Raw genomic sequence first — 14,321 nt, 5'->3', positions numbered from 1 at the left:
TCATGTATACCCAAAACTCAGTCAAAAAATTCCATAAAATTCACTGTGTGCTCCTTTAAGACTTATCACCTTTGACCTGTTGAAAACCGCCTGAAATCAAAATAACAACCCTTTATAAACATCATACTAGGTGTGTTGTGTTTTATTTGAAAAACCCAATTGAAAACAACAAATAAAAAGAGCCAGGCCTTACTTAATTTGGTAGCTCCCTTTTATGACCTAATACTGCCTAACTTCACTAAACTGCTCCCCCTAGCCCTGGGCAACATTCCAATGAGATAAGGAAATCCCCTTTCTCCTGGAAGAGAAATTATACATTTTGTTACAAATTATACATTCATTAGCCAATACAATCACGTACTCCGCTTAAGTAAGACATTATATTTTATCCCAGGCATCTATTAAAAAAATTGTTTGATACGTTGTCTCCTACTTTACCCTTAACATAATACTATAGGAGACTTCCATCAATCCTGGAGAAAAAAAACTCCACTTAGAAGACACTAGATCAGGGGTGTCAAACTCATTTTAGCTCAGGGGCCACATGGAGGAAAATCTATTCCCAAGTTCAGATTGTTTTCTTTGTTTTAATACGATCAACATACAACATAAAGCTGGAGCCTGAGGACAGTGTGTCCAAAATAGTACAAGCACAACATCACTATTAATCATAAAACACGTCAAGTTTATTTGAAAGTTCTGAGGACAAAGAACACACAAACACACAATGCCTCAGTGATTAACAGAACTGTTTCACAGATCACAGAACTATATCAGGGTGTCATTTCTCAGGCAGAAATGTAGATAAAATAATGAAATCCTGTTCCCCAAACAAGTGCAAGAACCACAGAGTCAAGAATAGGTTAAATATACAAATAAAATAAAAACAATAAAAAACAATAGCACATCAACATAAAAACATATAAACATAAAGCATCAAACTCCCGTAACAGTCCCGTTATTTTATCTTTGAACCGCTTCATGTCTGCCACATGTTGGGTCGCGCACACATTTTTCAGACAGGGGAAGTGAGCTGCATCACCACCGGCAAGTTGCGTCTCCCACAATGACAGCTTCAACTTGAAAGAACGTATGCTGTCATAATACTGCGTGACAACTTTGTTGCGCCCTTGCAGCTGTTTGTTCAAGTTATTCAGGTGCTCTGTAACATCCACCATAAATGCAAGGTCCTGCATCCATTCTGCGGAATGAAATTCTAACACTGGTTTGCCCTTTTCTTCCATGAACTGTTCAATTTCTTCTCGTAAATCAAAGAAACGCCTCAGCACAGCACCTCGGCTTAACCATCTTACCTCAGTGTGGTATGGCAGGCCATAGATGTGGTCTTTCTCTCTGAGAAGGCTGTCAAACTGATGGTGATTCAGGCTTCTGGATCGGATGAAATTAACAGTTTGGATGACCACCTTCATGACGTTATCCATCTTTAATGACTTGCAACACAAAGCCTCCTGGTGCAAAATACAGTGAAAAGTCAAAAAATCACGTCCTCCATTTGCAGATTGCACTTTCTCTCTGAACTTTGTCACAACGCCTGCTTTTTTCCCGATCATTGAGGGCGCACCATCTGTAGCCAGGCTGACAGCGCGGGACCAGTCCACTCCGACCCTGTCCAGCGCGCCGACGAGTGCGGTAAAAATATCAGCTGCTGTCGTTGTATCTGTCATCGGCACCAACTCCACGAACTCCTCGGTGACGGTCAATGTGTCATCAACTCCGCGGATGAAAATGGCCAGTTGTGCAACATCTGTAATGTCCGTGCTTTCATCAATTGCAACCGAAAACGCAATAAATGACTTTACTTTTTGCTTCAACTGGCTGTCCAAATCCACTGAAAGATCGGAAATCCTGTCTGCAACTGTGTTTCTTGTCAGGCTGATATTTGCAAAAGCCTGCCGCTTTTCAGGGCACACAATCTCCGCTGCCTTCATCATGCATGTTTTTACAAATTCACCCTCACTAAATGGTTTTGAAGCCACTGCGATTTCATTAGCAATGAGGTAGCTAGCTTTCACTGCAGCGTCACTGATGTCTCGGCTGTGAGTAAACACAGACTGCTGTTTCTTCAGACCCGCCAACAGTTCATTCACCTTCTCTCATCTCCACTGTCCTTGAAAGTTGTCATATTTGTCGGCATGAAGACTCACATAGTGGCGACGAAGGTTATATTCTTTCAGCACTGCAACATGCTCTGAACACACCAAACATACAGCTTTCCCATTCAATTCCGTGAATAAATAGGATGACCATTTTTCTTGGAACACTCTGCACTCTGCGTCCACTTTTCTCTTTTTTGACAGAGACATATTGGGGCAATGAGGGTGCCAAAGCACATAATGTTAAAAGTAGAAGCCGTAATAAATATCGCGGGCAAAACAAAGTAGCTCATTGGCTGCACGTGCTTGACCTACTTGCTCTGCCCCGGTATAAACAGTTTGCTTGCTTAACACAATTGCTATTGCGCCATCCAGTGGACGCAATTGGAACAGCAGTTTATTTTATTGAAAAATTGCAGCGCATTTTTATACTTTACAAAATTATTATTATATATATATATATATATATATATATATATATATATTTTTTTTTAATCATCTCACGGGCCGGATTAAACCCGTTTGCGGGCCTGATCCGGCCCGTGGGCCGGACGTTTGACACCCCTGCACTAGATAATAACACGTTTCATTAAGTACACTACACCTTCTAATATAAACCTATAACCCCTTTCTATTAATTTAATCCTCGCAACCTGTTGCATTGATGTTATAAAATATAAACCTATTGTTTAATAACTTCATAACTTACAAAAAAAATTGTTTAATCCATCATCCTAATAGTAAAAACTATATCCCATTGTTCAACATACCATAAACAGATTAGCGTTTTTTTTGAATTAATGAACTGTCTGCATAACTCAATGTTGTTTACACAAACTGTATAATGTAATAATAATAATTACCAATGATCAAATAACGTTCCATATTCAACTATCTAGACATGTTCTTCATATCATCACAATGCGTCCTACATATGTCAATACAACCCAACTATCACTACTTCCTATCACCCCTCTTACGAAATCATTTCTTTAGTAAATTGTCTCCACAAACCACTACTACCTAATAACATATTTTCATTCACCTAAATATAAATAATTATTTTAATACCAGTCTTATTAAACAATCCAATTCAACATAAATTCCTTTATTACATCATATTCGCTCCATAATGAGTTTTATTTTGATGGAAACCCTAAATTGGCTCTGTACAATATTATAACTTAAGTCTTTAACCACATTACTCACGGTCAGTTTATTCCTTAAATCTTATCTCGATCACATTATCCAACTACGGTACAAACTTAGAAAACCCATATTAATTACTTCCCCACCCATGACGTACGTCTACGTTTTGGGTGAGCAAGTTCAATACAGACATGGCACTCTAATTATGATTTTCTCATTACTATTTCCACATTGTCACAACTCCATATAGAAATGTCTAGGTACTCACATCAAAGAATCCCTTCGTGGTGTTTTTAACCAATTCTTAATCGACACAAATCACTTCTTAAAACATTTTACCAGCAGACCAAAGAAATTGACTGTAATTTCCCGGACACTGCCCTGCCTGTCCATAAAATACAGACCTTTCTACTACTCTCTAAAATAACCTCACAATCTCCATACCACTCCTTGATATTCTATGAATTAATTATGTTATATATCGTAACTTCTTATCTAAACTTATATCAAATTATTATACCAATTTTTAGAACTTATTATGCACCCCTCAGATTAAAATTACCTTCTGCTCTTTGTTTATAAAATAGCCCATGTTGTCCTATTCAATTACTTAACTTTACATTACCTTTACAAAATACTTATTCTAACTGCGGATTTGCCTGTAATAATTCCGTCACTTCCTGTCTCTCTCTTCGAGTTAAATGAAGCTCTGCTTTACTCTTAATGGTGACTGTTTTTCCAGATATCGGTCTACTAAGCTGGCCACTCATTACTATTATTAGTTCATGCAATTATTAGTAATTAAATACTTACATTAAAATCTCCACCCTGATCTGTATTAAAATTTAGTTTCTATTTGTCATTTTATGTCATTTTGGTGCTATGATTCAATATGTTACATTGCATTGGCTCCATCTCCTGGTCGTTTTGAGTAATTCACGTCTAATTCTCCTTATTTAATTATGTTTTTACCACATCTAAAAGGTCCGTATCCTATTTCTTTAATTCTCTCTCTTTACCAAGGTATTCAAATCTAATGATGATACAACACATCAAAGAACATTAGAATATATTTTTCATAATGATACAACACATTATAGATCCTATTTCATGATGATACAACACATCTGCGATCCTTTTCATAATGATACAACACATCTCTCTATTTCATGAATTATTCCATGATGATATAACACATCAGAATACTTATTTCATGAATTATTCCATGATGATACAACACATCAGAATACTTATTTCATGAATTATTCCATGATGATACAACACATCTCTCTAAGTTCTACACCCACTCCTGTATTCTCTTTTGTCTTTATACTAATTACTGTTAACACACCCTGTTTTTGAATCATAGCACCATGTTATTGTCTAATTTGATAATTCTCCTTACATCCCACTAAATAACTCAATACCACTCATCGTCCCCCTTTAAAAATATTGAATTTCAAACGTCCGTTACAGCTAAGCCTTACCACAGATAAGCAGAATTTGACATAATAAAAAAAGTGAAAGTCTCCTTCCCTGTTAGTTTGGCTGTGAACTGCATCCTGTTCGTTTAGACGCCAATCTGTTATGATGAGTTTCTGGTATTGAGAAGTTCAAGAGGCAAGAATTCACTTATACATTCTGTGGAGATTTTACCAAGTATTTATTTGATCACGAGCCCGTGGGTTCATCTAACAAACGGACATAGCCTTGCCCCATTGTCAGTTGAACTGCCCACATACACAAATCTCACATCTTTTATACTCTTGGTTACACATTTCTTCAACCACCTCTGGCCATCGTCAATGAGCACTCACATTCTTTGATGTTATTATTCTTTACCCCACGTCAGTATATCCTTTCCATCCATCATGATATCATAAACATCAGTAATCTCCTTTGACATAACGGAATGTAGACTCCGTGGCCCCTAACCAATTATCTCGTAACTCTAACCTGGTCCCCACGATACTATGACATGACATCATAACACTATAAAAACCTAATATCAGCGGTATTCACTTAGTCATCTAGAGGTTGCTTTGCATGTGCATTGGGAGATTCAAAAGAAAATAAACTCCCTCACACTGTAGCCTACTCTCAAAGTATCCCTTGTTTATTGCACTAATGTATTGGGGAGACTGACAGTGGTGGAAAGGCAGAAAAGTGAAGTGATACTTAGCAAGTGAAGTGAACTATGGTTGTTATTTATTGTATGTAGTGACTCGGTTGTGATGGTATTCTGTCATGTCGCATTGTTTTATGTGGAAGGAGTCAGATTGACGTGGTGACAGAGTTAAAAGCTGGAGGTGTTGACATAGTGAGTTAATAGCAATATCTGCTGACAGTTGTGTGGTAGGTAACGTACTGTAATTATTGGATGTATGTTCCAGAATAATCTATGCTGTATCTGGTGTTACAGACACACACCTCGCACACACTCATCACACACATTCACCACATTTCACAGGGAACGCCACTGCTCTGGACACAAGCAGAGCCCTACAGTGTATATACAGTACCAGTCAAAAGTTTGGACACACCTACTCATTCTAGGGTTTTTCTTTATTTTTACTATTTTCTACATTGTAGAATAATAGTGAAGACATCAAAACTATGAAATAACACATATGGAATCATGTAGTAACCAAAAAACTGTTAAGCAAATCAAAATATATTTTATATTCTTATATATTCTTCAAATAGCCACCCTTTGCCTTGATGACAGCTTTGCACACTCTTGGCATTCTCTCAACCAGCTTCATGAGGTAGGCATCTGGAATGCATTTCAACTAACAGGTGCCTTCTTAAAAGTTAAAAGAGAAACGACAGTCCATCATTACATTAAGACATGAAGGTCAGTCAATACGGAACATTTCAAGAACTTTGAAAGTTTCTTCAAGTGCAGTCGCAAAAACCATCAACCGCTATGATGAAACTGGCTCTCATGAGGACCGCCATAGGAATGGAAGACCCAGAGTTACCTCTGCTGCAGAGGATAAGTTCATTAGAGTTACCAGCCTCAGAAATTGCAGCCCAAATAAATGCTTCACAGAGTTAAAGTCACAGACACATCTCAACATCAACTCTTCAGATGGGACTGTGTGAATCAGGCCTTCATGGTCGAATTGCTGCAAAGAAACCACTACTAAAGGACACAAATAAGAAGAAGAGACCTGCTTGGGCCAAGAAACACGAGCAATGGACATTAGATCGGTGGAAATGTGTCCTTTGGTCTGGAGTCCAAATTTGAGATTTTGGTTCCAAACTACGTGTCTTTGTGAGACGCGGTGTGGGTGAACGGATTATCTCCGCATGTGCAGTCCCACTGTAATGCATGGAGGAGAAGGTGTAATGGTGTGGGGGTGCTTTGTTGGTGACACTGTCTATGATTTATTTAGAATTCAAGGCACACTTAACCAGCATGGCTACCAAAGCATTCTGCAGCGATACGCCATCCCGTCTGGTTTGGGCTTAGTGGGACTATCATTTGTTTTTCAACAGGACAATGACCCAACACACCTCAAGGCTGTGTAAGGGCTATTTTACCAAGAAGGAGAGTGATGGAGTGCTGCATCAGATGACCTGGCCTCCACAATCCCCCGACCTCAACCCAATTGAGATGGTTTGGGATGAGTCGGACGGCAGAGTGAAGGAAAAGCAGCCAACAAGTGCTCAGCAAATGTGGGAACTCCTTCAAGACTGTTGGAAAAGCATTCCAGGTGAAGCTGGTTGAGAGAATGCCAAGAGTGTGCAAAGCTGTCATCAAGGCAAAGGGTGGCTATTTGAAGAATCTCAAATATAACAATTAATTTGATTTGTTTAACACTTTTTTGGTTACTACATGATTCCATATGTGTTATTTCATAGTTTTGATGACTTCACTATTATTCTACAATGTAGAAAATAGTAAAAATTATGGAAAACCCTTGAATGAGTAGGTGTGTCCAAACTTTTGACTGGTAGTGTACATATGGTTATGGATGCAACAACATCACACTGCATCCTTGTTGCGAAATACAGTATTGCATATCTACTGTGAAAATACTGTATATAACCACCTAACAGAACCTTTCAACAAGCTGCATTATAAACAGTGTTATAACCACTGTTGTCTCTATAGGGGCTAGCTCTGGCTCGGTGGTGGGCATTCTGAGTGCTATTGGCGTGGCGATCGTTGGAGCTGCCACCGGATACTTCGCCTATCAGAAGAAGAAGCTCTGTTTCAAGAACAGTGGAGGTGAGATACCATCAACTACTTACTGTACAGTCTGCTGCTGTAGCTGGGTCGTTCCACGGAAAGAGTACCTTTTGCGTCCCTTTGACATTTTAAGTAAAATTGTGCAGCAATATTTATTAAATGAAGAGCCCTTTAATATAGACCACATGGAAAATTCAATAAATCAGATTTTCTATATGAATAAAGACTTGCTAAAATGCATCATTTTGACATAGCCCTCTGTGACTTCTAGAAAGATTTTAACCCACTTAATCCCAACATTTCTCAAATATTTTCACCATTATTGTAAAGCCCTAGTAATTCTGTTGCTTTGACAGAGTCATTTCCGAAGATTATTATTTATGTCATGTGATTAGTGATTCATTTAATAGTCTGATTATTCTGTCCCTCATTTTAAGGTCTACCCTGTTACATGAACTGAACTCTCATTTTAATATGGTGAAACTATTCATTTTTTATTTTTTTACATCTAATAGTCAAATCATAGTGTAAAAGCAGGTGAACTGGTTCTACTCTTTTTGGCCATGTTCTGGTGTTTTGTGGTGGAAAACTGGGCGGGTCGAGCATAACACGTTAACCCTGTTACCCATAGATAGACCTGGATTCAATAAGATCAAGCGTTAACCTGCGGTAGCTGACACCCACATACAGTGAGGGAAAAAAGTATTTGATCCCCTGCTGATTTTGTACGTTTGCCCACTGACAAAGAAATGATCAGTCTATAATTTTAATGGTAGGTTTATTTGAACAGTGAGAGACAGAATAACAACAAAAAAATCCAGAAAACGCATGTCAAAAATTGTATGAATTGATTTGCATTTTAATGAGGGAAATAGGTATTTGACCCCCTCTCAATCAGAAAGATTTCTAGCTCCCAGGTGTTTTTTATACAGGTAACGAGCTGAGATTAGGAGCACACTCTTAAAGGGAGTGCTCCTAATCTCAGTTTGTTACCTGTATAAAAGACACCTGTCCACAGAAGCAATCAATCAATCAGATTCCAAACTCTCCACCATGGCCAAGACCAAAGAGCTCTCCAAGGATGTCAGGGACAAGATTGTAGACCTACACAAGGCTGGAATGGGCTACAAGACCATCGCCAAGCAGCTTGGTGAGAAGGTGACAACAGTTGGTGCGATTATTCGCAAATGGAAGAAACACAAAAGAACTGTCAATCTCCCTCGGCCTGGGGCTCCATGCAAGATCTCACCTTGTGGAGTTGCAATGATCATGAGAACGGTGAGGAATCAGCCCAGAACTACACGGGAGGATCTTGTCAATGATCTCAAAGCAGCTGGGACCATAGTCACCAAGAAAACTATTGGTAACACACTACGCCGTGAAGGACTGAAATCCCGCAGCGCCCGCAAGGTCCCCCTGCTCAAGAAAGCACATATACATGCCCGTCTGAAGTTTGCCAATGAACATCTGAATGATTCATAGGAGAACTGGGTGAAAGTGTTGTGGTCAGATGAGACCAAAATGGAGCTCTTTGGCATCAACTCAACTCGCCGTGTTTGGAGGAGGAGGAATGCTGCCTATGACCCAAAGAACACCATCCCCACCGTCAAACATTGAGGTGGAAACATTATGCTTTGGGGGTGTTTTTCTGCTAAGGGGACAGGACAACTTCACTGCATCAAAGGGACGATGGACGGGGCCATGTACCGTCAAATCTTGGGTGAGAACCTCCTTCCCTCAGCCAGGGCATTGAAAATGGGTTGTGGATGGGTATTCCAGCAATGACCCAAAACACACGGCCAAGGCAACAAAGGAGTGGCTCAAGAAGAAGCACATTAAGGTCCTGGAGTGGCCTAGCCAGTCTCCAGACCTTAATCCCATAGAAAATCTGTGGAGGGAGCTGAAGGTTCGAGTTGCCAAACGTCAGCCTCGAAACCGTAATGACTTGGAGAAGATCTGCAAAGAGGAGTGGGACAAAATCCCTCCTGAGATGTGTGCAAACCTGGTGGCCAACTACAAGAAATGTCTGACCTCTGTGATTGCCAACAAGGGTTTTGCCACCAAGTACTAAGTCATGTTTTGCAGAGGGGTCAAATACTTATTTCCCTCATTAAAATGCAAATCAATTTATAAAAATTTTGACATGCGTTTTTCTGGATTTTTTTGTTGTTAGTCTGTCTCTCACTGTTCAAATAAACCTACCATTAAAATTATAGACTGATCATGTCTTTGTCAGTGGGCAAACGTACAAAATCAGCAGGGGATCAAATACTTTTTTCTCTCACTGTAACTGATGTTTTGTCATTGTTGGCGGTGGAACTGCGTTGGAGCTGTCAAATTGGTGAGCAGCTGCTCTTGTGATCATTGTCTCGAAGCCACACCCGCCCCACTGGCATTTTAAGTTTAGAACGAGAAAGTGTAGGCTATATAGAAATAATGACGCTCAAATTTAAAATCATTAAACGAAATAATTATGATTTCTTTCAGCCTTCCAGTGTTCAAACTTGTAAACAAGTCTGCATGGGATTTCTATTAATGCGACTCCGTGCAGCCAATGGCAGTGTCCACTTTAGGTATAATTGCGGGAGCCGCTTGTGGATTTGACAGCGCTAATGCAGTTCCACCTCCGACACGTCAAAACATCAGCTATGTAGATTTTGGCTAAAGCGGATCTGATCGAATCGGGCCCTATAAATGTTGGTGAAGCTTGCATTCAATTGCCCCTCCCTGTTGCACACAACAAGCTTCCATTCCCCCTGTCACAAAAATGGTTTTATGGATGATTTTAGATGAAATTGTCAACCCTGTTACGGCCAACCCTGTTACTTTAATTGGCACTTAATAGACACTTACTATCTTATTTTTTTTAATTTAACCTCTTGAGATGGGAAAATGTTTTTTTCTCTCTCCAAGATGCACTACCTAACGACACAGCTACATTGAGAGAGAGAAAGAGATAGAGAGATAGAGAGAAATAGTAATTAATTCCGTCTCTCCGTCAGGGGACCTAGAGAGTGCCCGTAAGGAGGAGGCTGAGACCCAGTCGGATCCCCAGGGTACGTAGTATCTTAATAAGTCAAACAAATCAACCACTAGTCTGCCGGTGTTGTGTTTGTCCGTTGTTAACCCAGCGTGTCCTTTTCTGGTTGCAGTTCTCAGCAACTTGCTGACTAAATCCTCCTAGATCGTCTGAGATTCCAATGGAGAAGAACCAGGACCAGCGGAAGAGTTTCCCATAACACATACATACATACACACACACACACACACGCACACGTGTGCATGCGTACACACTCATACACAGATCCATCCCAATCTTTAGGGCTTAAACTGATTATAGTTGTAAAACTGTGAGATAGTGGTTTGGGGGTTATGAACCTTCAGCACCACATTAGAGTGAGACCAATCAGTAGTATCTCAGTGTCTTCTAAAGATCACATTTGTAATCTGTTAAAAAAGGGGTGATATTTTCTGTCCATTTAACAGCACCGAAACAATGTAGGCCTATTTCTCTTTATACTAGTACTGGGAAGTTAGTCTGGGTACCAGTCATTTTAGCTAACATTCCACTCCTTGCCACTCCTGTCATTTGCCAAAGAGACTGGCTTATTGGCGATCCTAACGTTCAATATGCAGCCTGATTTACAATAAAATTGTGATTGGAGGATAACTGTGAGGGTTATCGAATCAGGATCAAATCCTGTGAACTTCTCAAGCTCAAGCTCATAATGATAGAATGTTCATATTTGAAGATTGCCGAAAGACAATGAATACAATGAGTGGCATTTAATAGGCTGAACAGCAACCAGGCTACTGGGATGTAGCTTAAAACCTATTTCTATGTTGTCTATGAGAAGGCAGCATAATTTATATGGATCTAATGGAAAAAAGAAAATGTGTACAACCGAAGCACATAATATAATCATGAGCTGCAGTTCCCAGATTCTTTTGGATAAAATGGCCCCTCCTCTATTTGAAATGTTACCATTGTTTAGTTCTTTACAATGATTTAGTGCTTGATTTAATCCATAGCGCTGAAGATCCATGCTATAATGCTGATCTTCAGTGCTACAGATTGAATTAAGCCCTTACTGTATGTGCTGTAGCCAACTCTTCTAGCCTGGTTTCATTCTGTAGCCAAATCTTACATTTTAATCATTTAGCAGATGCTCTTATCCAGAGCAATTAGGGTTATGTGCCTTGCTCAAGGGCAGCAAGAGATTTTTCACCTAGTCAGCTCAGGGATTCGAACCAGTGACCATTCAGTTACTGGCCAAATGCTCCTAACCGCTAGGCTACCTGCCAACTCTGGCTACCACTCTTCTAGTCTGGTTTCATACTGTATGTGCTGTAGCCAACTCTTCTAGCCTTCTACCATAATGAATGTAGCCAACTCCTCTATCATTGTCAAGCCATACATGTTTTGTGTGACAATGAAGGAACTCAGAGAGGAGTTGGCTAAAGCACCAACAGACTGGACCACCAGGCTAGTAGTGTTGTTCACTGTGAAAGCTGGTTAGAGGCAGCTGTGTGAGAGCTGGTACGAGGACAGAATATATCACCCCTGTTGTGTGTTTGCTGGGTATTTGAGGGGCTTGGGGACCTTGTCTAAAATACAACAATGTACGAGAACATTTAGCTCTATTGAAATGTTCAAATAGTCTGTGTTACAATATAATGCTGTACTGCACTGTAAGTGCCTTACATTAAATGGTTCACCTGGTAAGCCTTTTTATGATTCTATCTCACTACTAAGGCCAGTCTGAAATGGAACCCTATTCCCTCTATAGTGCAATACTTTTGAAGCTCTGCTCTAAATGGAACAGAGAGCCATTTCAGACACAGCTCTAGACTCAGTCAGGAGTCTCCAACTGCACACCCAGCAGCTATCCAGGACCAGAGTTGGAGAACCCAGTGCCTGCTTCACGCTACAGGGTCCACCCAAACAGTACTGTGCTGGCCAGCATATTTTCTTTCCAACACGGGTCCAGCAACTATGGGAGATGTGTAACCGGGCAAGCCCAGTACCGCTTGGTTTGGCTCAGTAGTGTATACTGGGTATACGTCTGTATGCAGTATAACTCTCGGCAGGAGTCAGCCTGGGAGGAGCTCACCGCTGATCGCAATGTAAGAATGTTCCAGTTCACAGTGAAAGACTAACTCTTGGAGAAGCAATTTCTGATTAGCCTGGTCATATGATCTGTGTGTGCTTTAGCCAATGAACTCCTCTGAATATCATTGTCTTGACAAGACTTCTTTTGGAGAATAACTTTCCTTTCCAAAAGAGTTCATGATAATTGTAATGATGATACAGTGGTATACAGAGTACTCCACTCTTATATTTAATGAATCTGTCTTTGTTATCATGTGTTTGAGAATTGTGTGATTTTAATCTTTTAGCACTTATTTCTTTTTGAATTCTGTAAATAATGCTGGAGATCTAAATAAAATAGCTGTTAAGGGGGAACTATGTGTTGTGTCTGTTGTGTGTGATGGGTGTGACAAACACAGTCTTGTGGCATGCAGGTGATCCGGGTTGAAACCCAGTCAGTAACATATGGATCAGTGCTGTTAGAGACACAGCTGCCTGTATGAATCAGGCATGACCAGAACAGCTTGATATGCCAGGTATTCATTATCATAGGGCGGACACACACACACACTTACACATACACACACAGAGAGAGCAGTGTGAAGACTCGGTAGTGATCGATAGTGACAGGCCCATAAAGCAAGGCCTGGTGCGTCAGGTACATTTCTGCAGATATATGTGGGAACCTGCTGGGAACATCTTCTCAACAAACATATCATCATCATGTCATCCATAAACCATCACTAGCTAATTAGATCAGCAAGTAAGGGCTTGGTTTTGTTGAATATTTGATTGTAAGTTAAAAAGATTGCTTTCATGAGAGACTATTAATCTTTAGTAGTTCAAAGCAAGACAAGTGATAGTAATAAATATTGAAAAGTCTAGGACCTAGGCTATTGTATTGAATTGGGCCAAGACATAAATGTATTAAAGCTGAAATGTCAGAATGCACTGTTGGCTAGACTCACAGGCATTTCAATATATATTATGTGTATTGTACATGGATATTTACAGTCAACTATCCTATCCTAACCTATCCTCAACTCTAATCCATCTGTTGCACCTGGTATTGACCTCGTTGCTGGAGGAAGGTCTTCTCTAGAACTGACAAGATTCCTTATTCTACATGACAAAGAAGTGTGTCTGTGAAGGAATGCCAAACTACATATTCTGTGAAAGGGACCAAACACTTCCCTGGTCTTGATGCTAATGATTCCCTTGGTTTGATCAATCAAGGAGGGCATCTAGTGGCATAGATTTGGTATTACAAGTACTTTGATATTTCTATAGTACCTAGTAGCTGAGCAGCTGCCCCTATAGTTTTATAAGCAATTGAGCACCAACAGTCTCATATTAGCTCATATGCCTGTTACTACGGTAAATGGGGGAAGTAGAGTTGTAAAGTAGTGTTTAGTTTTTGGAACTTGAATCAAACGCGTTATTGTGGTTCAGAATGAGGTAAGATATGGTGATGTGGCGGACAGTATGGCTTGAGCGCATTATTTAAAAAAGGCATTGATTATAACCTATAGAGATATATAAGTGTGTAGAGGGAACTCGATCAACAGTAGTCACATGGCTTGGTTTTGTTTCGAAACGTTCACCCGGTGTTTGTATCAGGTTATTTTTCGGTCCGTGCTATCCGGTATACTTGGGAAGGGCCCCACCCCATTGAAGTTGACATTTCAAATGTTTAAGGTAGGGTTAAGGTTAGGGGTTAAGGTTAGGGTAGGGGTTAGGTTTAAGGTAGGGACGTCCCAATGTT

The 14,321-nt window shown here is 40.0% G+C and overlaps 1 protein-coding gene across 3 annotated transcripts in view; it reads left to right on the top strand.

Moving 5' to 3' along the window:
- LOC311144014 (uncharacterized protein) overlaps nt 1–12,936 on the top strand; it is a 29,586-nt gene extending 16,650 nt beyond the window's left edge. For 2 of the 3 annotated variants that reach the window (XM_084179927.1, XM_084179926.1), the window contains 3 exons: nt 7,387–7,503; nt 10,467–10,520; nt 10,617–12,936. In XM_084179927.1, the coding sequence (XP_084036053.1) occupies nt 7,387–7,503; nt 10,467–10,520; nt 10,617–10,648 (203 nt within the window). In that variant the 3' untranslated portion in view covers nt 10,649–12,936. The remainder of the gene's footprint in view (nt 1–7,386; nt 7,504–10,466; nt 10,521–10,616) is intronic. The other variant, XM_084179928.1, reaches the window with a different exon arrangement.
- The last annotated feature ends 1,385 nt before the right edge of the window (nt 12,937–14,321 follow it).

The sequence above is a fragment of the Coregonus lavaretus genome, assembly GCF_964263955.1.
Source record: "Coregonus lavaretus genome assembly, chromosome: 16".
NCBI classification, from domain to species: domain Eukaryota; kingdom Metazoa; phylum Chordata; class Actinopteri; order Salmoniformes; family Salmonidae; genus Coregonus; species Coregonus lavaretus.
Note: the sequence above shows the minus strand (reverse complement) of the source record. Positions and strands in the feature narration are given on the sequence as shown.